This window comes from Falco peregrinus, chromosome 6, assembly GCF_023634155.1.
Source record: "Falco peregrinus isolate bFalPer1 chromosome 6, bFalPer1.pri, whole genome shotgun sequence".
Taxonomy (NCBI): Eukaryota; Metazoa; Chordata; class Aves; order Falconiformes; family Falconidae; genus Falco; species Falco peregrinus.
The window spans coordinates 85,253,838-85,281,059 of record NC_073726.1 but is presented as its reverse complement, the minus strand read 5'-3'; the positions used below and the strand labels follow the sequence as shown (position 1 = coordinate 85,281,059).

The 27,222-nt window shown below is 45.3% G+C and overlaps 1 protein-coding gene across 6 annotated transcripts in view; it reads left to right on the top strand.

Moving 5' to 3' along the window:
* The window catches only part of TCAF2 (TRPM8 channel associated factor 2), a 42,549-nt gene that overhangs the window by 710 nt on the left and 14,617 nt on the right, over positions 1-27,222 (top strand). For 2 of the 6 annotated variants that reach the window (XR_008747917.1, XM_055809108.1), the window contains exons 2-9: positions 1,251-1,425; positions 9,694-10,327; positions 12,673-13,643; positions 15,483-15,577; positions 16,566-16,779; positions 17,598-17,837; positions 19,675-20,012; positions 22,780-22,902. Coding sequence is in view for 5 of the 6 variants with exons in the window: in XM_055809108.1 (XP_055665083.1) it covers positions 1,251-1,425; positions 9,694-10,327; positions 12,673-13,643; positions 15,483-15,577; positions 16,566-16,779; positions 17,598-17,837; positions 19,675-20,012; positions 22,780-22,902 (2,790 nt within the window). In the remaining variant the exon portion in view is untranslated. Of the gene's footprint in view, positions 1-79; positions 157-1,250; positions 1,426-5,089; positions 8,878-9,693; positions 10,328-12,672; positions 13,644-15,482; positions 15,578-16,565; positions 16,780-17,597; positions 17,838-19,674; positions 20,013-22,779; positions 23,959-27,222 lie in introns of those variants that run through there. The other 4 variants (XM_055809112.1, XM_055809107.1, XM_055809111.1 and 1 more) reach the window with 4 other exon arrangements.

The following is a 27,222-nucleotide window of genomic DNA, read 5'->3' as shown; positions in this document are numbered from 1 at the left end:
GGGAGGAGGAAGGGGAGGGGAGAGGGAGGGACCGAGAAGTTTCTAGAGAGGCTGCCGCAAAGCGCCCGGCCGTGCCAGGGGCCGGGGTGAAAGTGTGTGTCGCCCCTGGGGGCGGAGAGGAGGGTGGGGAGGCGGCCGGCGTTACACGGCCGGAGGGTGAGGAAGAGGAGCAGGAGGAAGAGTTAATTGGGGGGGGGGGGGAGAGGGCCGCTTGTGCAGCGCGGGCAGCGCGCCCACCTCCCGCAGGTGGCGCAGGGTCCGGCCCCGCAGCGGGGAGGGGCCGCTGCCCCCTGCGCTGCCCGGGCAAGGCGCTGCGCTCAGCTGGGCTCGGAGCAGAGCCAGCCCTGCTGCCACCGCGGCCTCTGCAGCTGCCTGGCGCTTGCTTGCGTTTTCGCCCACCGCGAGCTGTGGACGAGCGCAGGAAAGGTAGAATCAGGCACGGGAGCAACGTGCCGGCAGCGAGCGTGCAGCCCCGGGAGCTCGGGGCATCCCCTGGCTTGCCGGGGTGGCGATCCCGTTAGAAATCATGTGCTTGAAAACGGTTTGTTAACCCTGGACCAGGACTCGCTTAGGGCGCAGAGTGCAGGCTGTGTGGCTTGTCTGTCCATATCCATAAGGGTTGGTAGCACCGTTTTGTACCTCAGCCTGCTGCTGGAATATTTGGGGATGCATCAAAAAAGGGATGCGCCCTCTGGATATGAAGAGTGCATTAGAGAGCATTAGTGCAAGTGTAGAGAAATTAGCAGACCAGATTATGGGCTTGCTCGGCATCTGCGCAAACCTCGCGGGCTGAATGCTATTTTTGACCAAATCATTTGCCACTTCCCATGATGTAAAATCAAAACACGGACCTTGTCCGTCACTTCAGGCACAAATAAGGCCAAAATGTTAAACGTGTTCGGCGTTTCACTGCAAGCCATGGCTCCCACGGCCCCCTCGCACAGCTTTGCGCGCTCCCCGCGACGGCTGCGACTTCCCGCGGCGCTTTCCCGACCCTTCTTGAACTTTCCCTTCCCCTCTCTCCTCCCGCTTTCCCGACGGGTGCTGGGCGCTGCCGGCCCCTCCTGCCCGCCTGCCGCAGCTGCTCCTGCTCGCCGGCGGCTCGGGAGAGGCGCTGGGGCTGCGCAACCGCGGCCATAACGCGCACAGCCCCGGGGCGACTGCGGGGCACGGGGAGCGGGCGCCCGCTTGTTGTGCGCCTAGTGGGTTTTGCATTGCTTCTTCAGCGTGACGTCTGATTCTTCCTTAAGGGTAACCGGTCACTGAAGGTAAAAGGGAAGAGGCTGACAGGCTGGTGCTCAGTCTACCGGAGTTGCTTTTACAAACCGCGTTGCCATCCGGGCCTGTGCGGTGCAGAACGCCAAGTTCACAAGGGATCCCTGAACAGGCTGCAGGAGGTCTGGCAGCAGTATGTAAGATCGCTCTGTGAGTACGCATGTTGCATCTGCCCTGATTCTGCATGCAACCTGGACTTGTTCTGTGCCAGTATAAAGCTGCATCTATACACACAGATTCCAGCTTCTGCCGATGCCAAAGGAAGGTGGTAACAAAGAGCCTAAATAAAGTACCTGCAATTACTTCAGTAGGTGGGTGTAAACTGGGAAATCTACGGGTTTCCCCTGAAAAAGAGATGCCTTTCAACCCCAGGCAAACATAAGTGCTTTAATACACTTTCAAACTGAGTAAGTGGAGAGGGAAAGAAACTTGTGGTTTCTGGGTGCATTTTGTCTAGAAGCTTCTAGCTGCTGTCAGTTTGCAGTTTAGCACGAGTAAGTTATTTGGCTGTAGATTAAATCTGTAGGAGGTACAAAGCTGGTTCTGCGCATAGACCCTAGACCCCGATACACTGAGGAACACAGAGGGAAGCATCTAAGCTGGTTCTGGCCCAGCAGGTCTAGCAGGTCTTGTTAGGGGAGGCACAGCAAAAACACGAGAGGTGCTTCTTCGTTTTGTCCCGTAATGAGTCTGCATGGTACTGAATTTACATTCTTCAGTCAGCGCTAACACACAAGTTAGGAGTACCCTAATTCATTGGGTTTGACCTCTCTTTTCACCTAGATGTTCTAATAATAAACCAATATGTTGGTTTAAAATAAACGTTTACTGGTCATCTGCCTTACGTTTGGCAATGAAGTTTCTGTTTGGGACTAGTACTTTTTCAGCTGTATATTGTATGCTTCATAATGCAGCATTTAAAAGTTGCAGTATGTAGAAACGGTGCTAAATTTGCCACAACTGCCAAACATGCTAGAACCAAGTTGAGGAAAGTGTTTAATAGTAAAAAAGAAAGATCTTTTAGTGGAGATCTCTTACCTTTTAGTGTTAGATATCTCATATTTTCAGCCATTCCTGTTTTCAGCATAGTGGTGCAAACTTACGTATGTAATTTAAACCCAGTACTGCGGGCTGTGTCCCTTAATAACTTTTCAACGACTGCCCAGATCTTGTTTAAGGGCCTCCCTTAGGGTACTACAGGCAGAACAGAAGTTGAAAGCAGGCTGTATCTGGAGGGCTTTATGGAAAAAGGGGGCAGAGGTAGTAGAAAAAAGGCAGTGAGCATTTTAGGTGATGTCAATGCTATAATGCTTTCGCTAGGGTATGTATGGGTGGAAGGTAGGTTGAAAGAGTCTCCCCTGTCTTTTAAGCCTTGGCTTTAGCCTCTTTTAAGGTGTGTTTATAGCACCACAGCATTGGAAAGGTGCCTTAATGTCATGTCAGGCCTGTTTTCAGAAGATATATGGTGGAGACAATTTTGAAACTAAAGACATTAACTAAGCAAGGTGAGGAGAATACAAAGGAAAGATTTTGGATCTTGGTGGGTACATTTAGGTGAAAACAAAAATTTTGGCAATAGCTTTCAGGCAGAGTGAAAGACAAGTGAGGTGATTGCCTAAAATAGCAGAGAATAGCCTGGGCAGTAAAATGCCCTGAAAAACGACTAATTGCAGCAATAGTCTGGAACAGCCTCCCAGAACACATCCAGACCAGCCTCCCAGGACATGAAGCCTATCTAAAGCTGGTCTGCAACATGCTGGAGTTATGAATAGGTTTATATAAAAACTTGCTAGAGATAGCAAGGTTTGGACGTAAAACGTAATGATGGCGTAAGGCAATGCAGCTCAGCTGTAGCTTTACTGACAGGTCCTGCAGAGGCCGGGGCAGGACTTGAGGTGGCCTAGCCCATCAAGAAGGACCTTTGGGGTGCTATCAAAGGGTCAGCTTCCCAGGTATGTCATGGCTCAAGTCACTGCACTGCGTAGGTTGACCACAGCCCCGCCGTGACAGGCTGTGTGGCCTTGGAGGTTCATTTGCCCAGTTGTGTGGATCAAGCTGGCACCACAGACGCACACAGATGGGGATAAGAAGTGAAGAATGCAGGTCTGTGCAAGTACAAAGATGACAGTATGAGATGACAGCAAAGAGAATATGCAAAAAGGGAACAATCTTGAATATTCATTTGTGATTGGAACATGAACTGAACCCAAGCTTATCATGAGCAAAGGTTTGGGCTTGATTGGCTTGAAAGGGCCAAGCACAGGGTGTAAGAAAGGAATAAAGGCAGAAGCCCCACACTCTGTGTCAACACAAACTCACCGGCTGGCAGACTAACAGCCTGGCCCTTGGCGGGGACGCCCCTGATGCCAACTGCCAGGAAAGACATGATTCAACCCAGCATGGCTTGAGTGTGGTGAGGACATCTCTGGGAAAGCTAATACCAGAGGAACAGCTCATAGGGCATGGGAGGGAACAGTAATTTGTGCACCCAATGTTTTTTGAAATAAGGCCTTAAAACATGTATCGATTGTAAATCTAGCTGCAGTAACAAAGAACTAAGTAAACTTGGTACTTTTTCTACTTGGCATACATTTCTTCTGAGGCATTGTTTGGTTAGTCTCAGAATCCAAAATAAGCCCCAGATGCTCCTTGTTGGTGTATCACCCTTATACTGAGTTGAAAAAGAATATGATTTAAGAGATAAGGCATGGCTTGTAATACTTCTGCTTGTTGCATTGTAAAATATAATAGTGCATGACGGTAAGGAGGAAACAATGTTCAGTTTATGTGAACTGCACATTTTTTTGTTGCAGTAAGTGGTGCTACGCAATTCACAGTAAGGCACAAACCTTCACCAGTCTAACTGTACACTGTTAGTTTGTGTGACATGTCTTTGATAGGTCATTAAGGGTATCAGCTGCTGCCCACCACCTGAGTTACACCCTGCCTGTTCTTCGTGCTCAGCTTCAGTGAGCTGTCCCAGTATCCTTGCTTTCCCTTGCTCCCCGGCAGTATATAGCAAAACAAGTCCTGTGCTTTCCTTTTAGTTTAGAAGGGATAAAGTTGTTGGTTTCCCTCATCTTTTACCAACATCACTGCAGGCTATAGTAGATTGGTGCAGACGAGGTTATGCTTATCGCGTGCTTTAAAACCCAGCAACATTGAAAGGGAAATGATCTGTGCTTATACACAGCAGGCATGTAAATGAGGCTCAGCCCCTCTGGAAAAGGGCTCTGTATCAACAGTTGCTGGAGATTTCTGTGCTGCTCTCCTCCTCCTTCACCAACAGATGTCAACACTTCGCTAAAACTAGAGGCCAGAGGACTTGCGTTCAAGCAATTTCTCATTTTTTAAAAAATTATTTTCTAGTAAGGTTATGATTTCTTCTCCTGTGCTTCTGTACATTACTTTCTATTTGGTAATTTCATTCATGTGATACTTGCTGTCCTTTTTAGATCACAGGTGTAGATTTTTTAAAGAGACTATAAACAGCACTTTTTTGTATAGACATTTCTTCTGATTCAGTGTATCCCTGTCTTTACTGATCATAGCCGATCGGCTTGCTTTCAGTTCATAGGAAGTTAGTAAAATCAATTTTATTAAGATGTTAATTACATTTCCAAATGCAAAATTATTTTGAAATACCCAGACAGATGTCATCAGCTGCTTTCATTTGGTTCTTTCTTTGCCTTATCTTGGAAAGCAACTAAGATGGCTGGACAGATGTGTGTTTAGACATTCATATTTTCTGTTTCTTTGCATCCTGTTAGCCAGTGAGTGTACCCTAATGCATGCATGTTAACACCACCAGAAGTGTACCCTAATGCATGCATGTTAACACCACCAGAAAGCATGGGAAATTCCTGGTTTTTTCCTTAAAACACACCAGCATTTTACTCGGCTTTGAAATTATAGTGGTTTGTAATCTGCTGTAAAGTGCCATATAAAAGTAATAACATTAACAGTAATTACAGGTAATTGCCTGATTGATTCAGCTGCACTTTCACTAAAAATTATTTTTTTTTTAGCTTTTATTGGTTTTCAATCTGCTCTCTTATAACTCTAAACACTGTAACTGTAAACAAAAAAAAAAATAGTCGCTTCCTTTAATAATTGCTTTCTTGACCTAATTTTAGAGTGCCATTAATTTACAACCTAATCTACTACTTCTTTGGCTCTATTTCCCTTTGATGTATTTAGCTTTGTTTCTTTGACTTTTGTTATGTAACATTAGAAAGGCAAAGGCTTTTTTTGATGTATGTTTTTCTAACCTTGTATTTCCCATGCAAACTATTGCTTGGCTGCCTCCCGCTTCTCCATCTCACTTTTCCAGCTGTGTCAGGGGAAGTTCAGCTTGGACATTAGGAAAAGGTTCTTCACTGAGAGTGTGATCCGTCACTGGAACAGGCTCCTCAGGGAAGTGGACCAAGCCTGTCAGAGTTCAAGGAGCATCTGGGCAACACTCTTGGTCGTATGGTTTAGTTTTGGTAGTCCTGCAAGGAGCATGGAGTTGGACTCATGATCCTTATGGGTCTCTTCCAACTTGAGATATTCTGTGATCTCCACTAGGTGTCTTCTTTTACCATAGTTTTGAGCAGTTCTTTAAGAAGGGCTGTGGTCAAAGTTTAAGTGTTGTGTTCCCTTCTGCATGCAATCCATTGCACCTGAATTTATTGCTTCATCTCACCACCCTTCTTGCACATCGCTTAATCTTTACATTTTACGGCTTACTGCTTTAGCCTTCCCCACTGGTGGCTTCATGGTGCTTTTGCTTTCACAGGTGTCGAAAAGGGTGGGGAAGCATGCAGAGCATACCTGAGATGTTCAGTTCTGACAGTCATCATCTCCATCTTCAGGTTAACACAAATTTGAGCCCATTCTCAAGTGGTCCAGCCTCACAGTTACCCTGGATGCTGTATGTATGTGAGCACACACTGGCTAAGACCAAGTTCCTGATCCTCTAGTAGTGCAGAGCCTGAGCACATTCCTGCCCTGGCAGCAGCCTAGGCTCTCCCTTATGTGCTTAAGCCAGCTCTAAGGCCCACTTACTCTTGCAGTGTGCATTTGTGCTACATAGCATGCGAGTCTTAGAATCACAGAATCATAGAACAGTTTGGGTTGGAAGGGACTTTGAATTATCATCTAGTCCAACCCTCCTGCCCTGCTGGAGCATCTTTTGCTAGACCAGGTTACTCAAAACCTCATCCAACCTGACTTTGAACACTTCTACGGTTGGGGCATCCACAGCTTCTCTGGATAACCCATTCCAGTGTCTCACCACCCTCATCATAACAAATGTCTCCCTTATATCCAATCTAAATCTACCTTCTTTCAGTTTAAAACCTCACTTGATGATGAACAGACATAATGAATATAGTAAGTACTTTTGTCCCTTCAGCAAATGGCAAATGTCAGCATTTTTCTCCTTGCTCAATTTGCTGATAAACGTGAAAAAGAAAGAGCCCACCAGTTCTTTACTGCCTACAGACTTTGCAACATACTTGATGCTTGGTTACTGTGCAGACTGCTAAACTGTGAATCTGAAAGAAAAGACTGGAAACCCCCAAGTGTGCCCCCCACCATTTAGGAAGAGCAGCCAAATGTCTAGGACCTGTGTTTCTCTCACTCACTTAGGCTGCCTGTGTTCTTAACAAGTGATCCACTCCAGTGAATATCCTGTGCCTTTTGTCCTCTTCCTCTCAGGTACTGCACATTCCCGTGCTTTTTACTCACTGAAATTCTCACAGGCTTTACAGGGACCTAAAAGACTTACCCCAAAGTGAGCGCTTGACACACAAAGTCTGTTCCCTTGTTCACCCTTAGAGCCCCCCCTCCCCGGTCATCTCTCTCCCAGAGATATTCTTCCTGAGTGGCCCAAGGGGTATTCCTTCCTTTGTACCTCATCCCTTTTGCCTGGATGTGATGACTTCAGGACAGCAGATGATGGAATCTTAAGTCTGCATTTAATGAAGCCCCAATACCTTGCAATTACATTTTTGTCCCTTTTCCAGAGACAGAAGAAATGCTAGGAGAGAATTAGTCGTCTGGCAGGATTTATAAATGTATGCTGCAATACCTACTCTCAATATTCTCAGCTCTGTGGGGATAGGGAACTGTCTGGAGGTGAGAAATGGAAGGGACAGGAGGGGAAGGCAAGGAACTGAGAGTCTTTTGACTTGTTCAGGACACTGTCATGGAGAATTTGTACTTCCATGTTAAGAAGGGAAGTGGCCAAGTGAAGAGCTTCCCCTTCTCTCTGTGTGTGCCCAGGTGTAGTCGTCGTTTCCTCCTAATTGACACAAAAGTCACACAGCTCAGTCTTCTGCGGCTTCCCACAGTTCTTGTCAGACATGTGTGTTCTCTGTCCCTGCTATGTTTTCTCCCTTCTCTCCGTAGAAAGAGGAAATCACCTGTAGTTGTGTCTGTTCTAACGAGTACACTTCCTTTCTTCTCTCCACACTCAAATGGTTAATGCAATGGAAGTGAAGAAATTGTGATTATATAGAACTTGGGAATTCTGTTATATGGTGAAAATTGCATTCCATTTAGAGAGAGTTAAAATCCTGTCCAAGACAGCCACACCATGTTCTGGATAAATGCCAGGGAGCACCCATGCTTTTGTGGGACCCAGTCTAGGAAGTTAGCTTTCAAATCCTGTGATAGGAAGGGTGCAGACTAAGAAGTAAAGGTTGCTTTTTACTGAATTTACTTCAAACCTAGTCCTGTAGGGTAGTCCTCAGGTAGAATACGAGTTGTTGAAACTATCCAACTGATTTTCCTCTCCCCTACGTTATGGTTAGTGTGTCAGTACAGGTACATTAGTATCAAGTCCACAGAAGCCACCAGAAAAAACTTCAGTGTTTTCCCAAACTGTGTTACTGCTTTGTTGCATGATTCCTGGTAAAACAACCTAAACTACTTAAACCTTGTATTTGCCTTTAAATGTCGGGCTTATTCAAACCTAGGGAAACAAAGCTGGACTTCAGACTAAGCCAGCAAACAAGCTAAATGACTGGGCAGTGTAGGTTTTATCCTATGTTAATCAGCAGCTTTGACTCATAAATCATATGTGGAGTCCCACGAGAGTGTGGGTGAAAAACAGGAGCTTCCAGGCATGTCCGGAGGATAAGCAATGGGAATGATACTGTCACTCTTGATTGGGTTGCTGTTTCTCAGCTCCCTGGGGCCTGTGACAAATCCAAATTAAGGATGCCGCTTCTCCAGGATTTCTCCATTTTCCTGTGTTTGCATGGCAAGGATTTACTTTCAGGGTAGCCAAATACGAAATGCATGTGCAGACCAGGGAAGGTCGCTGCAGTGTTGGCATGGGTGCTGCCAGGGAAAGGGCTAGGCTAGCCCCGGAGCTGCTCCTTCCCATGGTGTAGGCGTTGTGCTCCAAGTCAGCCTTGTGAATCCTGAATGACAGGAACTGGGTGGAGCTGGGTCATATTCTCTACTTCAAAACCTTCCTGTTTGCACAGCCACAGCTGCCCCAGCTCAGCAGAAGGTAACTTTGGTGAGGAGCTAAGCCAAGCATTCAACCTGAGGGAGCCTAAGTAGAGCACGTGTGATCCGTAGACCTCAAAAGGCTTGGCAATCGAGGTCAGTACCACTCTCCTTACTTTATAGATGGGAAAACAGGTGAAAAAAAAGCTACAGAAAAGGGAAATTATTTCCTTGAGATCATGCGGCAGTTTGGATCAGGGAACTAGGGCATGAATCTCCTGTGCCCAGACCTGCTCTTCTAGGTACTGTGTGACTTAAACTGGCAGTTACTCCAGGGGAGCTGGTAGTCTCCATCATTTCTGCTTGATTCTCCTCCCCCTCACATCTCCTAATACTAAGCAAGGGCTTATTGTGCCTCAACGGAGTTAGAAAAGTACAACTTTGGAATACCATCTTGCAGCAGCTGTGTGTAACTCTGTACATAGCCAATTAGGAATTAAAATGTGGACCACATGTTTGAATTGTGCTGTGTGTTGTGTTGATAAGGTCTTTTAATTTTCTGGCTATTTCCATGTGAACCACCTCTACTGGACAAGCCTAGTCAACTTCCTGGAGTCTCTGGCACTCCCCCTTTCCAAATAAATGTTAATGGGAGAGTGAATAGTGAGTACTTATTTCCCTGTTCTTCTCCATGATGCATAGCAGAATTTGTTGGAACAGTCACTTTCTTTTCCTTCATCATCTTGATATACTTGTCACTTCTGTTTAAATGTTAAATAGTGTGGTAGCAAAGCCAAACACAAAAAAAATAATCCCAAATCCCTGAAAAAGTTTGTCCACAAAGCTGCTTCCAGTAAATGATTCCCGTTTGGAGTTCCTGCTAGACAAGAAAGAAATGACTCCACAGGGTTATTACAGCTGTTTGTTATTGCTGAGCCATACTGTGATGAATGTTGGTCTTCTCTCCACCAGATAGGAGTGACCTGAAGATGAAACCCTCTGCCACCTACGAGCTGTTAGTGGACGGTGTTGGGCAATGGGACTTCACTGGCAGTTTTGTTCCTTGTGAGCTGCTGCTTGTCGGAGAGGATGCCTACCCTGTGCTTATGAGCTCCAAGAAGCAGGTTCTGATTGCCGTTTCACAGTATGGGAAGGGCCGGATGGTGGTTGTTTCCCATGAAGGAATCTTGAAGGACTCCAAGTTCTCCCAGTTCCTCAGAAATGCTGTGGAGTGGCTCAAGCCTTCCCCCGAGGCCCTGGTTGGGGTCCATCCTCATCTGGATTCCCTCTCCCAGCTGCTGCTCAGGGCTGGCACCGCAGTGCAGGCGGGGGCAGAGCTCAGCCCCTCGCTGGGGGTGTACTGTATGGACGCCTATGGCAGCGCACGGGCGAAAGACCTGGTTGGCTTTGTGGCGGGGGGGGGAGGGCTGCTGGTTGGAGGCCAGGCCTGGCACTGGGCTAGTCAACATGGCAAGGAGAAGGTGCTGTTGGAGTTCCCTGGGAACCAGGTGACCAGCGTGGCTGGCATATATTTCACGGGAAACGCTGTGGAGAAAGGCATCTTCAAAGTCGCCAAGAAAATTCCCAAGATCCCATTAATTGTCCCGTGAGTATCTGAATTGCTCTCTATGTAAACAACTGATCAGGTTATGCAGGTGAGGGGTTTACAGAAGATTCTTGAGGTGAGAGATGAGGATGATGGTGAATGCTGGTTCTTTAATAGCCAGGATGGGATGCAACTGTTTGTCTTTTTTTTTTAAGAGGGACTTTCCACTGTTTGCAATTGGGAAGATTTATGTCTTTGACTGCTTCCAGGACAGCTGGGCCAGGTCCAGGGAGTTTCTTCAGAGGGAAGGAAATGAGGGGAGCCATCTTTTAAAGCAGTCTGCCTGATGAAGCGTGCCTGAGTGCAATGTGCAGCAAACACAGGGACAGGAGGAACAACTCCTACTCCCCACGTGTGTGTGTGTTCGGAGCAGCTTTCCAGCAGTTCAAAACCAGGTTGGAGATGGAGCACAAGGCCACCTCTCTGGGCCAGGCTGTGGCTGGCAGCTGCTAAACCTGTTTAGCCTGTTACTTGCGGAAATTCACCTTCTGCAAGTGAAACCCTGAGGCTGGAGCAGGGCTGAGGAGATCGCCTGAGTGCCACTTCCCTTCTCAGCTTCTGGCAGGCTGTGGGCAGGAAATCTCCATGCTCCTAGTTTGGGCTCCCAGCCTGATCCTTTGGGACCTGGAGCAGCAGGTGTAATGCTCAGGGTTGCTGTGACTCATATCGCACAGCTGACCTGGCAGCGGAGTGCCATCTTTGTCTTCCCCACCTCCCCGTGCCAGTGGGTGTGCCAGGCTGTGCCTCTGGCCACTTTCCACCAAGTTACACAAGGTGCAGTGGGTTCTCCGAGGAGCGTGAGTGCTGCTGCGCTTCCTCTGTGTGGCAGCTTCATTTCACTGCAGTGAAAGCTGCAACAATGACGATAAAATTCCCTGCAAGTCTTTTCTTCGCAGGCTTTTCCTTGTGGATATATAGTACTAAATTTCTAATATTTTCAAATAATTGCATCTGATGCTTACTGGATCAGTTTGTGTCTGATCAGTTTGTATCCCAATAAAGGTAGCAGAAAGCTCTGCTGTTGAATTCAGCGAAATGCTTAGGACACAGCTAACAAATGAAGTTACTTAATTAAATTTTGCCGATTGGTTTTTCTTCCCACCTGCATTGTGTGGGCATGTTCCCACCGCCTCATGCACAGTGTGTGGAAGAGGGAGAGGGGTGGACAATTCACCAGAGAAAAATTACATAGCAATTAACAAGACTTTAAATGGTAACTAAGGGTGAATTACACCTTTTTGGGGGTGCTTTTGTGGTAGTTTTGGTTGGATCCAGAGCCACAGAGAAATTTAGATACCTAATTTCCATGTAATACAATGGCTCTGTGTATTTGGGCCTTCCTGCTGGCCTTTGCTTAACTCACGGAGAATCAGACTGCAGCCCAAGGCAGGTGCTGTGCCATATGCCTGCGCACATACTCTGTGCGACAAAGGGTCTCAGTAAAGTAATAACCAAAGGAGAGCTGCAGATTTAATTCCTGTCCTACGGGCATACAGAGGAGCAGCAGCATTTATTCTTGAGCTGGCTGCAGTGGCCGCAGAACAACAGATTATTTCCAGGTGTTGAAGGAAAACTGTGTTTGGCAGAACCAGGAGAAAGTGTAAACAAAGCACATGAGAGTAATTTGATGTGTCTTTCTGCACCATGACATATAGCAGTTATATGGAAATAGCAGAGATAAGAGGACCTTGCACCGTATAATCTCTTTATGTTGTGGAGACCAACTAGTAGTAACGTGAGGACTATGTGTTAGGGCCCTGGTTCAACTTCTAGTCAGTCATTAGTTGTCTAGCTGTGTGTCTGCCTGGCCATCTAGCCCATCTGGCCTAGCCACCCTTTCTTCAGTTCTCAAAGTGGCAGAGGCTGGGAGAAGAAGGCGTAGAGAAATCTTTTGGGCTTGCCTGATTGATAATGACTAGGGTGGGGTAAATGGAGAAAGTTTCTGTCAGAGGAGATGTGCCAATTCCCACATCATTTGCAGTTTAAACCTGCAGTTTAAAAAATATGAAACATCTTCTCATTTTTTCTTTTCTGCAATGTATTTCGATTTTCAAGCTGCTCTTCAAAGTCAGAGGTCTAGAAGCATCCCTTCGAACTCTTCCTACTCTCCTTTTTTTTAAAATGAGTGCTGAGATTCTTACAGATTTGCTTGACTGCAAAAAACTGAGGCTTTAAAAGGAGAAAAATTGAGGTGTTGATGGGTTTGTTGTTTTTTTTTTAAAAATGAAAGAACTGATGAGATGTACAAGGATGAGGGAGGAAGAAGAGGCAGGGCTGTACAAGGTGGCCTTTTGTGCAGAGGATTCAGGATAGGGGGCTAACCTGGACCTCTCTTGGTTCTGCAGGCACCAGGCCAACCTCAGCCTTGATGTGGAGTTTCTCCTGCGTGGTGTGTCAGAGCTGGATTTGGTGACAGGGGGTGTACCCTCCATCTTGCTGGTGCATGGTGTACTGTCCTTCCCGCTCTGCCTGGACAGCTCGCACCGCTGCTTCTTAGCTGCGGCACGCTACGGCCGAGGCCGTGTTGTGGTGGCAACCCATGAGAGCCAGCTGTTCTCCCCAAAGCTGGCCAGGTTCCTACTCAATGCTGTCTGCTGGCTGGATGCTGGGAAAAAGGGGCTGGTGGGGGTGGATGCCAGCCTGAAGAAACTGTGTAGCCTCCTCTCTCAGGAAGAGGTGAAGTCACAGGTGTCACAGCTGACAGGTGACCTGAGTGTGTACTGCTGCTCTTCTTACAGCGACAGAGATGCGGAGAGGGTTCACGCTTTTGTGGCAGAGGGAGGTGGGTTACTGATTGGAGGCCAGGCCTGGTACTGGGCTTCCCAGAATCATGGCAAAGCTGCTGTGGCAGAATATCCTGGCAACAAAATCCTGAACCGTTTTGGGCTGAGCATCCTGGGGCAGAGCGTCAAGGCAGCTAAGCACCCGGCGGTGGGCTCTGGGGAGCACTACCACTTCCGCAAGGCGCTGGCTCTTTTCAACAGACATGTAGAGAAGCATGAGGAGCTCAAGGCCCCCTTGAAGGACTGGCTGCAAAGGCTAGCACAAGACTGTGCTGCCTTTCTGCACATCCCAGCCCATGACTGCCCTGCATATGCCTCGCTCCACCGCATCCTGACCAAAGTGCTTCAGAGAAGTGGGATCCCACATGTCAGCAGGCAATGCCCTGTCAAGAGCAACTCCAAAGAAGCAGTCCTTCTCTGCATGGCGACCGAGCTGTCCCTCACCATGACGGACAGTGCAGCCCTAGTGCAGAAATCTGCTGCTGGGGTCTGCACCCTCCCTGTCACTGTGGAAATTGATGGCACAAACCCAGGTGAGGAGCCTATCCCCCTTCCTCTTGAGGCATCCTGTTGCTGGGATCGGTGGGGCGCCTGTCCTCAGTGTGCGTGTGTCTGCGTGTGCCTGAACATGGGCACAGGCACTTTGGGGAGAAGAACCACCTAACAAGTGCCTCAGGGTTCTCGCACAGCACAGTGGCTTTGCAAGAAAGCAAGAAAGCTTCCTTGAGAAACTCTGGGCTCTACACTGCAAATTGTTGTTGGCGTAGTTGTGCTGATGCAGCCGTCTATGGGCCATCCTGTGAAGGGGTAGGAGTTAGGAACAAAATGTTTATCTAGATAATTTCAGCCTGAGTTGTAGCACGGTCTCACAACTTGTGTCAGCACACTTGATGGAGTGAAGGTCTGGTTTTAGGGGTGATAAAAACAAGAGGCTGAAAGCATGGTGGGAACTTCTTGGGCTGACACCGCCACTGAAGCCGAAGTACTTGGTAATTACACCCTGAATGATTTGTCTAAGCTTAGGCCTTGTATCTCTACAACCTCGCTGAGATTCCGGCTTACAGCTGATTAGGTTAAATTTCACTGGTAAAGTATTATCCCCTGGACAGGTTAATCTTTTTTTTTGTATTAGAATATGATTGAGAGGAGTTGTTTCCAAACTGTTCTAATGAGATAAAGGAGACTTTGCTGGAGTGGCAATGTCCGAGTGCAGAGGATATGCAGAGAGAAAAGTTGTGGAATAACTGCTCACTGGTTTTAACACTACTGAGTCAGGACAAAAAGGAAAAATTGTTAGGGTTGGCTGAACTGAATGCCAATTGGATTGAACATAGTATTTTGTTTGACCAGAAATACTCAGAATTTGTGTCATTTGATATGAGCAGAAAAGAACGAAATGCCAGCAAACTCTGAACACCATTTCAAAACTGCCTTTGGTGTAAATTCAGCAAAACTGAGTTGAATTGGTGAAACACTGTGATATAGTCTAATTTGCATTTTTCCTTGGATTAGGTTTTGCTTGACAAAACTGGCCCCACCTTCTTAGAGGACAGGAGAGGTTGTAAGTTGGGTGCTATATGACAGTTGAACCCTTTTTAGGACTTTTACTGTTTGTGTTGAAATATGCTTGAGTAAACTTTATGTCAGAACTATGTAGTGGATTTTGCCCAATTGGTGCAGTAGAGATGGATCAGTTTTGCACTGTGTATTGCAAGCATTTACAGATATCTAAGGAGAGGAGACTTGCATTTCCGTGGCAAGACCGTCTAGAAACATGCTGAATTGTAGTAGTATGGTGGAGTAGCCATTTTACAGTTACACCTAGCACAGGACATTCCTTTTAGACTTTCTCATAACTTCACTCAGCTAGAAACGGGAATTCCTGTGGGACCCAGCTTGTGCCAGACCAGTCAGTAAGGAAAAATGCAATGTCACTGTCAGTCTATTATTTAGGAAATGGATTATGATCATTGCAACTTCAACCATGTTTAATGCCACCACAGTATGCACCTCTTATGAGGGCTTTAATGTAAGAAGATCTGAGTGGAGAAGGTATGGGGGGGGTGGTTTCTCTTTTTTTCTTCTTGTTTTTAAAAGATACTAGTAAACACATTTAAGCTTGGCCTTTCCAGAAGTTCAGATTTGGGTGGGTTTGCTTGCTAATGGTGTGTTGATTTGTTCACGCTGCTACCCTATTGCTTTAAAACTATTTCTGACAGGTTGGGTAAAACACGAGACAGTTCTGTGAGTGTAGAGCAAGGGAAGAGAAAAGAATGGAAGATTCTTCTGTTGCAGCTTGAAATCTCCAGAATCCATAACATCAGGCCAAAGAAGTGCTTGCTTGTTTAGGTCTGTGTTCTCTTACCTTCTAGGTAAGACAGCCTGGAGGAGTACAGGACTCTACCTACCTGAAGGGCATACAGCAGTTATAACATTCCCATGCCTGGCAGTCGGTGCTGGTCTGAAGGTAAGCTGTCTCTAGTTTGGCTTGTGTTTACACTGATGTATTTGTCAGGTGGGCACTCCAAAATAGCACGGAGAAGGTTTTTCTCCTTACTGGTTTTGCTGCCTTTTCAGTCCTTTCCTACTGCTGCCATCCTGTGGCATTTCCATGTATTCTCATAATTTTTCACCTTGTTTCCCACTCTCTTCTGCATTCCTCGGATTTCTGTTTGCTGGTGGGATAATTCAGTGTGGCTGCTGCCTGAAGGCAGCTCTGTTTGTTATTGTGCAGAGAGAAGTGATTAAGGTGATTTTCAGGCCCAAGATAACTATTTGGGCCCTTCTTTGCACCAAACTTAGTTCTCTATCTGCAGATCTCTCATACGGTACTTTCACAGTGCTGTCACTATTGCTCATGTAGATGTATCCCGATCAGATATAAACAGGTTACTTGGGATCCTGTTCTCTGTGAAGCAGATAAATGCTTACCTGCTTGAATATTTTTTTGCAGTGAGCTCCCTGCGGTTGAAATGCTGAGTTAACTCAGGTGTTACTGTCTGATCCTGCAGCCACAGGCTGTCTGTTTTACTGTATGAGGACCAAGAAAGAGGCACAATAAAAGAAGCCAGCAGTGATCACATCTATCCAACTCGTATGTTATAGGATGTGACTTTGATGGTGGTGAAAGAGTGATCAATCCAAGTAAAGAATTCACTGCTGTACCCCGAGCTGCTGCTGAAGGATGTAGTTAAGCCAGTAATAATGGGAGTATAGCTGTAAGACTGTCTGAGACAGGAATAGCACTGAACTTCACCAGCTTTTTTTCACTGTATTTACTGCTTCTGGTCACCACAGGCTGAAAACTTGAACTAGGCTGGAGTCAGAGGGCTGCTTCTGTGTTCTTGCCCTGCAGGGACAGTGCTGCAGCAGACACAACTCAGGGAGTTGCAGTCAGTCTGCCAGATCACACTTGGAGCCCTTTGACCAGCTGTTCCTACCCTTCTCTTTGCCAGGTGCAGATTGGGTGTCACACGGATGACCTCTCTCATGCCACAGAGCTGAAACGGGCCCCAGTGGTAATACGCACCTGTGATATTGCCTGCCAGAAACAGTCTGTTTCCTGCCTCTGGGGTGGCCTCATTTACATCGTCGTACCAGCAAAGAGCATCCTGGGGAAAGTGCCCATCACGGTAGAAGGGGCAGTCAGAGCTCCTTTCTTCAAGCTTGGTAGGTTTGTTTACCTTGGTGCCTTTCTCCTTAGTGCTGCTCACAGATGCTCTGTCCCTGTGACTGAAAGATGGTCCTGTGCTTAGGAACATCTTAGAAATGCCTGGATTTAGGAATACCTAGATTTAGTTTCCTTACTTTGTTGTCCTCTGGGATTCCAGGTAAGTCAGTTAGTCACTCTGCGCCTGCTACATGGCAGGAGGTTGGTGAAGAAGTTGTCACAAAATGGGCAGGGTTTGTCCAAGCCGACATTTCTTGGAGGTTGGGGTTGTAATTTCTGATGGAAACCGTTGCATTGGAGGGAGACAGGCCGACCTCTGAAATGACAAAGCCTGCCTTGCGCTCTGCATGCTTTACTGTGCCCCCATATGTCCATCTCTAGTCCCTACAGTAAATCTGAATTTTCCATGTTTCCATCAGTTTCTCTTCTCTTCCTCTATGCAATTTCTTCCTGCTCTTCTGGCAAAGTAAACAAAACCAGTGTTGTTATATGAAACAACAAATCTGCGCTGGAAAAGAAAAGAGGAGATCATCAAGGCCTGCTGGAGAAACCTGATGTGGATCTGTTCTTGCTATGCTACCCATCTGGTATATGCCAGCTCTTTTCTGTCTGTTTCTCATCCATTAAAGAGCCTGAGGAGACTTACAAGCAGAGGATGAGGATTAACTAGTTAACAGCCATCACCCCCAGTCATGCAACTACTACATACTGTTTTTCAAGAATTTCATGACTGTGGTCTCTTTTTCCAGCTTGCCCTCTGGGAGCATGCTCAAAAGTCATAGCTGTGCTTAACTGACTTTCTGTGGTGTTGATGTAGGGGAGACGTGTGAAAACCAGTGGAAGGACTGTATCCGGCACTACCCTGCTCCCTGGGCAGAACTGGCTGTTGAGAATCTCATCCTGACGGTGCCATCTGACAACATCCGCCACATGAAGAACCCACAGCCACTGCTGACCCTGTGGAATGAGATCATGGTGGCGATAAGCAAATTGGCAGCCATACCAACAAAATTCCCAAGGCCAGAGAGGATTGTAACAGATGTCCAGATCTCGTGTGGTAGGTACATTGCCATATGGCCTTCTCAAGGGCTGAGAGACAAGTGGCCTCTAGCAGCAACGTCTGTTCCTTCAAGGTTATTTTGCTAAAACCAGACTGGGAACATATGTAAGGTGTTAAATGACTGTGACCCTTGCATAATTGTGAGCTACTCCATCAGGATCAAGACATGGTAGGGCTGGGCTTAAAAAATGTATTGACCCTTTCGGATGCCTCCCTGCTCTCAAAACTCTCACTCAGCTGTTCTTCTGCCTGGGTGTGTTAAGAGGCAGAGCTGCTGACTGCAGTGGCTTTGACTCACATGTAGTTACTCATTCTCCCTCCTGAATGCACTGCAGAGTCAGTACAGCTAGGAGACACCAACCTGGTTTCTATTTTTTCCCTGCCTCAGCCACAGGCCTGTTCTCACACATTCAGTGACAGCTGTTAAACCTGTGTGTGCCTACCTGCTGGAGATGGGCTCCACAAAGGTTATTGTGGGCAAGGCTTAGCCTAAAAAGATGTGTGCCTGAGATGATGGCAATGAGGAAGTACAACCAGTATCACTGTCAAAGCTCCTGAGAGTGTAGTTTTGCAACTGATGCTCCTCCACCCCAGCTTTCCCAGTTATGAACGGAGTGCATTTGATCTAGAGTCAAATTATATGGTAAATTTGGAACTTTGCAATACAAGTTTTGTTGTTTTTCAAAATAGACTGATTAAATTCATCATCCAACAATGAGACGTGGGCTTGGCATGAACCCTGATGTCCTAACCCTTTGCTAAGCCACATGGAAAGAATTTGTTGCACATCTTGGGAGTGTTAATTTCTGCTGTCCTGAGCAAATGCCAGTTAAAAATAGTCTGCAGGCATAAAATTCCCTTCTGTTTTGGGTAGACTAAATGGTTTCATTTGCATTTCTGAACCAGAACTTTTTGGATACCCATGGCTGCTAAATGCATGCTTCCCTCTTTTTGAAAAAGAGGGAGCTCAAGATCTTAAATAGTTCCTGCAGGAAAGGATTTGCCATTTGTGTTCTCCCACTTGGGTAGTCTACAAGCTTAGTGTTCAGTCAGAGCCAGCTGTGTAGGCTCCCTATGTAGTGAGTGTCAAGGGCTGCTTATCCCCTGCTGCAATAGGTGTTTGAGTTCAGGGACATGACCTAGCGTGAAGTTTTGGGATCTTCAAGAAGAAGGAAAAATTAGGGATGAAGACACCAAGGAGACATAAGTAACATCTCTTGCAGCACAGATTTCTTGCCTAGCATAGTGCTGGGAAGTTGTTTATAGACTAGCTCTCCTATGAGGTTAAGAATAGGCTTAAACATAACAAATTCTGCAGCCCTTACACGTGACAAATTGTGACTTCCATGTGCCTCATCCACATTGCTGACTACTGGAGTGCAGACCTGCAGTACCCACACTCTACATAGGAAGACTCAAGGTCTTCCAGGGTGCTGAATCACATTATTGCATGGTTGGGTTCATGTCACCTGTGCTCAGTTTGGGTTCAGGTGTATCCTGGGCAATGATCAGGCTTTTCCCCCCTCATCCTAAAATCTCAACCTCAGTCCAGCCTTGAGTGTATGCTCATGTATGAAAAGGGAAAGCAGGAGAAACTGTGCTTAAGTGATAGTTCAGTATTACCTTTACACTCCTTGTTTGACTGTTTGTTAGGGTGAAACTTGTAGTATTGCCTTATCTCACGAAGGGAAATGTTTATCATTCATAGTAATACAGTGTGGATTGTGAGGCAGAGGAAAGGCACTAGAGAAATGAAATAAAATACAGTCATTTATATCTAAGAGGCATTGGGGTGAGCACTTACGATGTGTGTTGGTACCTGTCTTTCCTGCAGGCTGGATGCATGCTGGCTACCCCATCATGGGCCACCTAGATTCAGTGAAGGAGATGTTAGACATGAAGCACATGCAAACTGCTGGTCTTTGGGGTCCTGTCCATGAGCTGGGACACAATCAACAGCAGCAAGCATGGGAATTTCCCCCTCATACCACAGAGGCCACCTGCAACCTCTGGTCTGTCTATGTTCACGAGGAGGTGCTGGGGATTCCCAGACATCAGGCCCATCAGGCACTTAAGTCACAGTGTCGGGAGGCAAGGATAAGAGAGTATCTGAAGAAAGGTGCTCAACTGAAGAACTGGGAGATGTGGACTGCTCTGGAGACGTACCTGCAGGTAACTGGGAAAAGCAGGTGTATTCTTAGTGCAGTCAGTGAAGCTTGTGTCAGAAGGATGTCTGCAGCCTGGTGGCTGTAGCTGTCATGCCTTTTAAATGTTTGCTTACAATCTGGGTTCATCTTAGGTTCAGAAAGCACCTGAGAGGTATACACACAGAGCGTCTAATGCTGATGTCTACTGAAAACCTTCTTTTGCCAGACTTGGGCTTAGCCACTCAGGGAGAGAGCTAAGAGCAATATACTAATCTTTCTCTCTGGAAAAGAAACAGCAACTGCTTCTTGTAGTACAGCATGGGAAAAGGGTGGTCAAACTTGGGAACAGCTCATTAATCTGCTGCAGATTTCCTGTGGGACATTGGGCTAGCTGGCAAAACAACCCTTGGCATTGTCAAGTGTCTAGAAGAGCCAGGCTTCTAGCAGTGTCCTGGTGAGTTACATGGCTAGGCTGTTCTTTACAAAACCTAGCAAAGAGTGGGGTGTGCCTGTCAGCTGATGCGCTGTGTGGAGCCAGTGTAGTTCATCAAGGGGCAAGAGGATGGATTCAGCTTATCCTCCCGCACATGTAACTGAATCCATTACTGTGGTCAAGCCTTTACAATCATGACTCCTGTCCTAGATTAAAGTGCGTTCTCTTGGGAAACATGTGAGAGAGATTTTTCTCTTCCCCTTTTCCCTTTATCCTTATAGCAACTAGTGTAATTTAGCAACTAGAGCACTCAACCTGATTTTAACTGGGACTGTAAGGCAAAAGTCCATTATAATGGCTTAAGCTACTGACTGTTGTGAGGTGAGTATCCCTCAGCCCCCTTGTCTGGGAGCTCTCACAGCTTAGACAAATAACAAAATATTGGAGGAGTACTGGTCCTGACTTTTCCACTTCCTAGAGAAGGGCCTGAATCATCAAGCTGAAGAGTCAATCTCTGTTTTCTCTGGTGCAACAAATATCAAAATAGTTACACAGAGCGGAACAGTTGCAAAAGGGGAAATTTTCCCACACTACCAGTTTGGCCACTGCCCCACTGCCTCACCCACACCCTGAAGGCTGGGATCTCCCATCTGCTGTCTGGCTAACGGGACTAGTAATATCTGGCTACCTATCCAGGACTGCTGGGATAAATGTGACATGAAAGAGCAATTACAGTTCTGTTTATATATTGTCCCTATTACAGCCATAATATGGGTTTTTTTTCTATGGAATGGTTTCTGCATTCCTTTGAGCTCCTCCTTTGGCTGCCATTTAGACACTTTTCACATTCCTTCAGGAAGTCGTCAGCCTTCTTCAGGCCTGTTTAGGTCCAACTCCTGTCTGGTTCTTACATTGCATGGCAGCACACGGTGTCTTGCCACAGCCTGATGGAGCAGCCGTCTCTCGGAGTTCGACCTGGATACCATTTACCTCTCCAGAGTGGTCCCTAAAGCCTGTCACACAGTTTTTGCAAAAAAGAGTGTAAAACAATTAGAAAATCAGTTAATTGGCTCAAAAGATTTACGGATTAAAATGGAACAACAAAACTCCTATCTATACCGTTCTGTCTTCACCTCCTCACTGCTTGCTTTAAAGTAAAGTCAGAGACCTCCAACGTTCTGTCTAGACTAGGAAAAAGAAGCACTTCTAGGATACTCCAGGGCACTGGCTCCACCACTTGTCCCAGGATGTGCCACAGCCAACCCCACAAAGACCTGAAGACCTGTGTTTTCTTCTCATAGAAAACTGGCCACAGGAGAGGGAACAGACTATTTTCACTGTGGACATGTTGTGACAAGGTGTTGGGAAGTGTGTGGGGTGGATACTTGAACTCAGGGTGCAGGAGATGCTCCTGCATTCTGCAGTTCAGACATAACCTAACATGGTGTGGAGCCTCCTCCAGTATAAGTTGGCTTACTGCTTTTGACCTGCCACAAGACCAGACCCCTTCATCTCCCACCTTCCACTCAGCCTCCTCGTGGCTCTCCAGCCTTCTCACAAAAAGATACTGCCTAGTCCATAGCTAGTCTCAGCACCAGGAGTTTCCATATCAATAGGGGATTATCAAAGGTAGATAACCTGCCTGTTTGTTCTGTCTAATGTAGAAGTGCTGTCTCCTCCTTAGCTGTTCCAGCACGATGAAGGATTTGTGGAATGCGATTTAGTGTCAATCTGTTTAGTATCAGGAGTGAGGTCATGGCTTGGTAAAAGAACTATGGACACTGAGTAGACATTCTGCATCCTGTCTTGCTGTGATTCCACATCAGCTCTTCGTATTAACCTCATCTTAAGCAACAACGTAGGTTTCCCATCCCGCTTTAAAATCCTTACTCATGCAACAGCAGTTTTCCTATCTGGATCCTTTTTGTTCTTATTCCTAGCCCAAGCATGCCCTGCTCACAATCTCTCATTCCTGTTTTCTGTTTACTCCTTGCTCTCCTGTGCTCCTTCTTTCTGGGTTTTTTGTCAGTGTCCTCTTTGATGCTTTTTCACTGAACAAGCAGCTTTCCTCTGCCCAAAGGGGCAGGACTTTGTATAGTAGGCTGCTGACATTTGTGACTGCTCCCAAGGTATCTTTCATCTGTTTTGGGAAGCCAGTGTAATGGGGAGGTGTATTTGTCTGTACTCTGGCGCTGTAAGTTATGCTCTGAAGCCTGAAAGTTGGATGCCTTCATTTAATTTTATGTTCATTCTAAAAGACGCTGCAGAAACCTACGGAATTTTCTACTGCTTGCAACACAGGAATAATGCCAGTGAAATGAGAACTTCATTGTTTTTACACTATATTCTTCTCCATCAGTTGCAGGAAGGGTTTGGTTGGGACCCCTTCACCCACCTCTTCTCTGACTACCAGAAAATGTCCACCATCCCAAAAGACAACCCTTCTAAGATGAACTTGTGGGCACAGAAGTTTTCTCAGCAGGTGAATAAGAATTTGGCTCCATTTTTTACAGCCTGGGGATGGCCTATCAAGAAAGAGCTGTCTGCGGAACTGTCCTCTTTACCCAGCTGGGAACAGGACCCAATGAGATCCTGTAGACCATGAAGGAAAAATATCCAAACGTTGATTCTCATACTATCTATAGCGTATCTTTTCGTCCCTGTATGCTGCATGGTAGCTCACTGGGTGCTTAGCTTTACACTGAATTGCTGTCAGTGGAGGTCAGCCCCAACAGAAATTAACAGAAACTTGTGTGCAGATCAACAACCATCTGAGGCATCTTCTGAAGGGTTAAATAACAAATGAGCTTTGTTCTGGGTTCTTCACCTCAGGAGGAATGTAACTGAGTAGATTTGGTTCCTGCAGAACCTTTCTCTGCAGGAAGTTTTCAGGATGGAACAGTCACTGAAGTGGTCTCGAAGACAATACCAATAGAATATGGATCTTTAAAGCAAATAGTAGCCTGCACAATGTTGTATTCTTCAGTTATAATCCCAGTAACATGAGATTTTCGCTATGGGTTTAGTTACCCTAAAATCCCTAATTTTTAATCACTCTAAGTGTGCAGAACTTCCACAACTATTGTCATGAAAGTGACCTTATAACGCTTATCTACAGCTTATATAATACTGAAATACTGTAGATTTCTTCCTACATTGTATGACTGTGTGACCCAACACCCACCTTTATGTGAATAGTTTAATTATAAGTTGTATCTGTCACTTATCACAGCCTGGCAGCAAGATACATGCCGTGAAAGATGGGAGAGTAGAAAAAAAGAGGTGACTTCGTTGTAGTCAGTTACGGTTTAACTCACGGACTCCTCAAAGGTTAAAAAATAGGTGCTGACATGACAGCATGAGGGAGCAGAGAGGTGGAAGACAGCAGTGGACCAGCCTTTTCCACAGAGCAACAGAAGTTAACGGCTTTGCTATTGTGGGAGCTGGTACGCATGTTAATGCTTAGCCTAACAGCTTACCAGTCCCAACCCATTCCTTGTGTATCAGCAATAAATAAAACAATCGTTGTGGACTTACAGACTGTGCATGTGGTCCTACTTTCACATCTCTATGCCCAGTAAGAAAAGCCTAAATGGAAGTATTCCAAAGATTTGGTACAGCAGCTTTTCTTTTTTCATTCTGGCTCAGATGTGGTTCCAATTTCCCTGTGATTAATTGGCCTAATATTTTGCTTTGTCTTTCAAACTTTCTTTCTATTCTTACTCACTACTAGTTTGGGTTGTTCTTGCAACAAAATAAATGCAGAGGCTAATTATAGCTTGGACAGTGTTTCAGTAGTGATTTGGTCATGGTTTGGAGATTCAAAAGAAAATTCACATAGTGTAAAGATTTAGACCTGACCCTACCTACAGAAGTAGAATTCACCCCTAATGAGTTTATGAATAAAAGTTGAGTTCATATTCCATTAAAAAAAATGCAAAATATAATCAGATCTGTTACCTAAGTATGGCAGGATCTGTTCTTTTTTTCATGAATGGCACAACAAAATGAATCTTGAAATACTTAGGAGAAAAAAGGACAAAAGAAAAAGGTGATGGGTTGGATTCTGGCCTAAGGTGAACTTGTTCAACCGTAGGGATTCCAATGGAGAAGCTACAATTTACACCAGCCCTAAATGCAGCCTGAAATATTTAGGCATACATAGTAACAAAATTCAAAACTAGACTTAACTCAGATTGTTACCCTTGGAATGGTGTCTGTTCTCCTCCATAAAGTTAAAAAAATAAATAATAAAAAGCAACATAGTATAAATCAGAAAAGACTGGCACATTGCAGGACTGAATTTTGCAATTCCATATCCACTAGTTATGGTGCATGCTGGAGTAGCCCGTCAAAGCAGAAACTCAGATTGTAGAAATAAGGAAATGTTAGCACACAGACAGATTGCAAAGTAACACATGAAACATTTAAAAATTCCTGTGAAAATGTAATTCAAGCAGCAGTCACAGAGCAATTCAGCATGCAGTCTGGAAAAACCCTAGGACACACCTGAGACCGACCTAAGCAGGAGCTGAAATGGAAAAAAAGTAAAATAGATTTGGAGGCCACATTAACAGCAAAAATAAAACCAGGAACAGAGTATTTTCATGCTGTGATAAATTGCGAATGAATGGGTTCACTGGTGAGGTTTCCAAATTACATATAGACTTACTGGCTTCATTTTTACATTCAGCTTGCTTTTAGTGGTAAGTTGCCTGCTATTGCTATATCCTCTCTTCTGCTAGTAGGGAGACGGAGGCCCAACAAAGATCTGATGAAGACTTTCCTTTTATTATCAGACTAAGGGTGATTTCACTAATAGATAAAGTGCCAGATTTGCCACGACACTTGGAGAAACACACCAAGGCACAATACCTTTTCAAGAGGAAATATGAAATAAGATATCAATGATTGTCAGTTTTATTATCTATGTTTGTATAAGCTTTCTGGCTAGCAGCAAATTTGTTTTCAAACATGGCTTTTCCTTTTGTGGTTGTAAAGAACTCAGTGGTATTGAAGGAGCTGCTAATTTAGTAACAGGTTCACCTAATTTTGTTTTCTCCAAATTCAGGTAGACAGCTAGAGAAGTTTATACCATTTGTATTGATTCTTTTAGCCTTTGATTCTCTGGCAGCACCTTTAGGAAGTAATCCACAAATCAAACATAGGTAAAATGGAATTCATCTGCCTCAGTTTGGCCTTCAATAGTTCGCTATCTCAATCGGAGCTGCTCGCCCAAGGCTTCCTTTAGGGCCAACACAGAGAAGCAAGCACCTGCCGAGGGCAGTTCACCCCCTGAGACAGCACAGAGGGTTTGCCCCTTGGAAGTCTCTGTTTCTAAGGTAGGATAGATGAATCATCACCTTAACATGGAAGAAAGTGAACTCTGCGGTACAGCAGTGACATACATGACTTTTTGACCACTTTCCTCAGGTGTTCAGTGCTATGTGCTTCATGTCTTGGAGACTTGAAGGCTCTTCCCACTCAGTCTTGCATAGTATAACCGTGCCAATAATAGGAAAGTTGAATGTATATGAGAATGGGGAATAGTGGCTGGAGAGGATGAATGACTGAAAGTGACACTTTGAGTTGAGTTGATTACTGCCAGAGCTGAGCAGAAGTTGGATTTCCATTGCAGAGCAGTGGGGTACTAGGGATCCAGGGAGTTCTGTGGGAGTAGAAGGAGTGGGATAAAAAACCTTGCTGAGTGATTTAGTACTTCATAGCTTAAGGCTACACAAGAGAGAAAAGAAGCCTGTTGCAGGTGCAGAGATTTTGGGCAGTCAGATGGAACTGTGGAGAATGCAAGCTATGTGAGTGAAATGAAGTTTGAATAAGCCACAGTATTCCCTCAATAAAACTCTTCTGGAATATAGGAATGGTGCTTTTCTTTGAGGAAACACAATTCCTTTTGCACAATATTTTATGAAACAACTGCTTGGTGTAAACACTGCATCACACACTGGTTTCCCTTTAGAGAAGTCCTCACCTTTGTGATACAAACACAGGATAGTGGAAGGAGGATCCAGTGAGAAATGTACAGGGTTGCCTTTAGAAAAACCTTATCGACGACTTTGATAAAATCCTTAGGCATTTTATATTTGCAAGTTACAGCTCTGCTTTGCAAGTTACAGCTCTACTTTAAGTGAGCAGCCTTCAGTTAAGCCCAAAGAGACACTGTTGAAGATGTAAGCAGCATTTTTAACACAAATTGTTTGGTTCATTCACATGTTTGAACTAAACAGCAGAATAACACAGTCCCTGATTCTAAATCATCTGAAATCAATGGAGGTCTGCTATACAGAGAGGGTTGAGTAGTCTTTGGGTCAGACCTGAAGCTGAAACAATTCAGTCTGCCAGTTATAAAATGCAATTCCCCTTTTTCATCTTGCCCTTTGCTTTTCTCTGTCCTGCAGTTATGTGGAATTTTGCTTTGTCCATTCACCCTGCTTGCTGTCCACCATGATTTGCTTCTGACCTTTTTATCATACTTTCTATTTCCTCCTGAATTGTTTTGTTAAACACAGTCTTTTGTATCAATCAAATGGTCAAAGTCACTGCCATCTGGAGCTTTATGCCTTCTCTATTTTATTTTTTAAAAAATATATTTAGGGTGAAAAGGGGACTGCTACATGGGAACTAGAGAATGAAAAATATTATAATGCAAGTAAAACATATTGCAAGCATTACAGGTTTATTTTTGTAATAAGCTATTTCTATTGCATGTATTACTTTAGATCCCCATTTTTTTCCATCAGAATCACTTTACTTAATGTAGGAATTATGACATTTCTACATATGC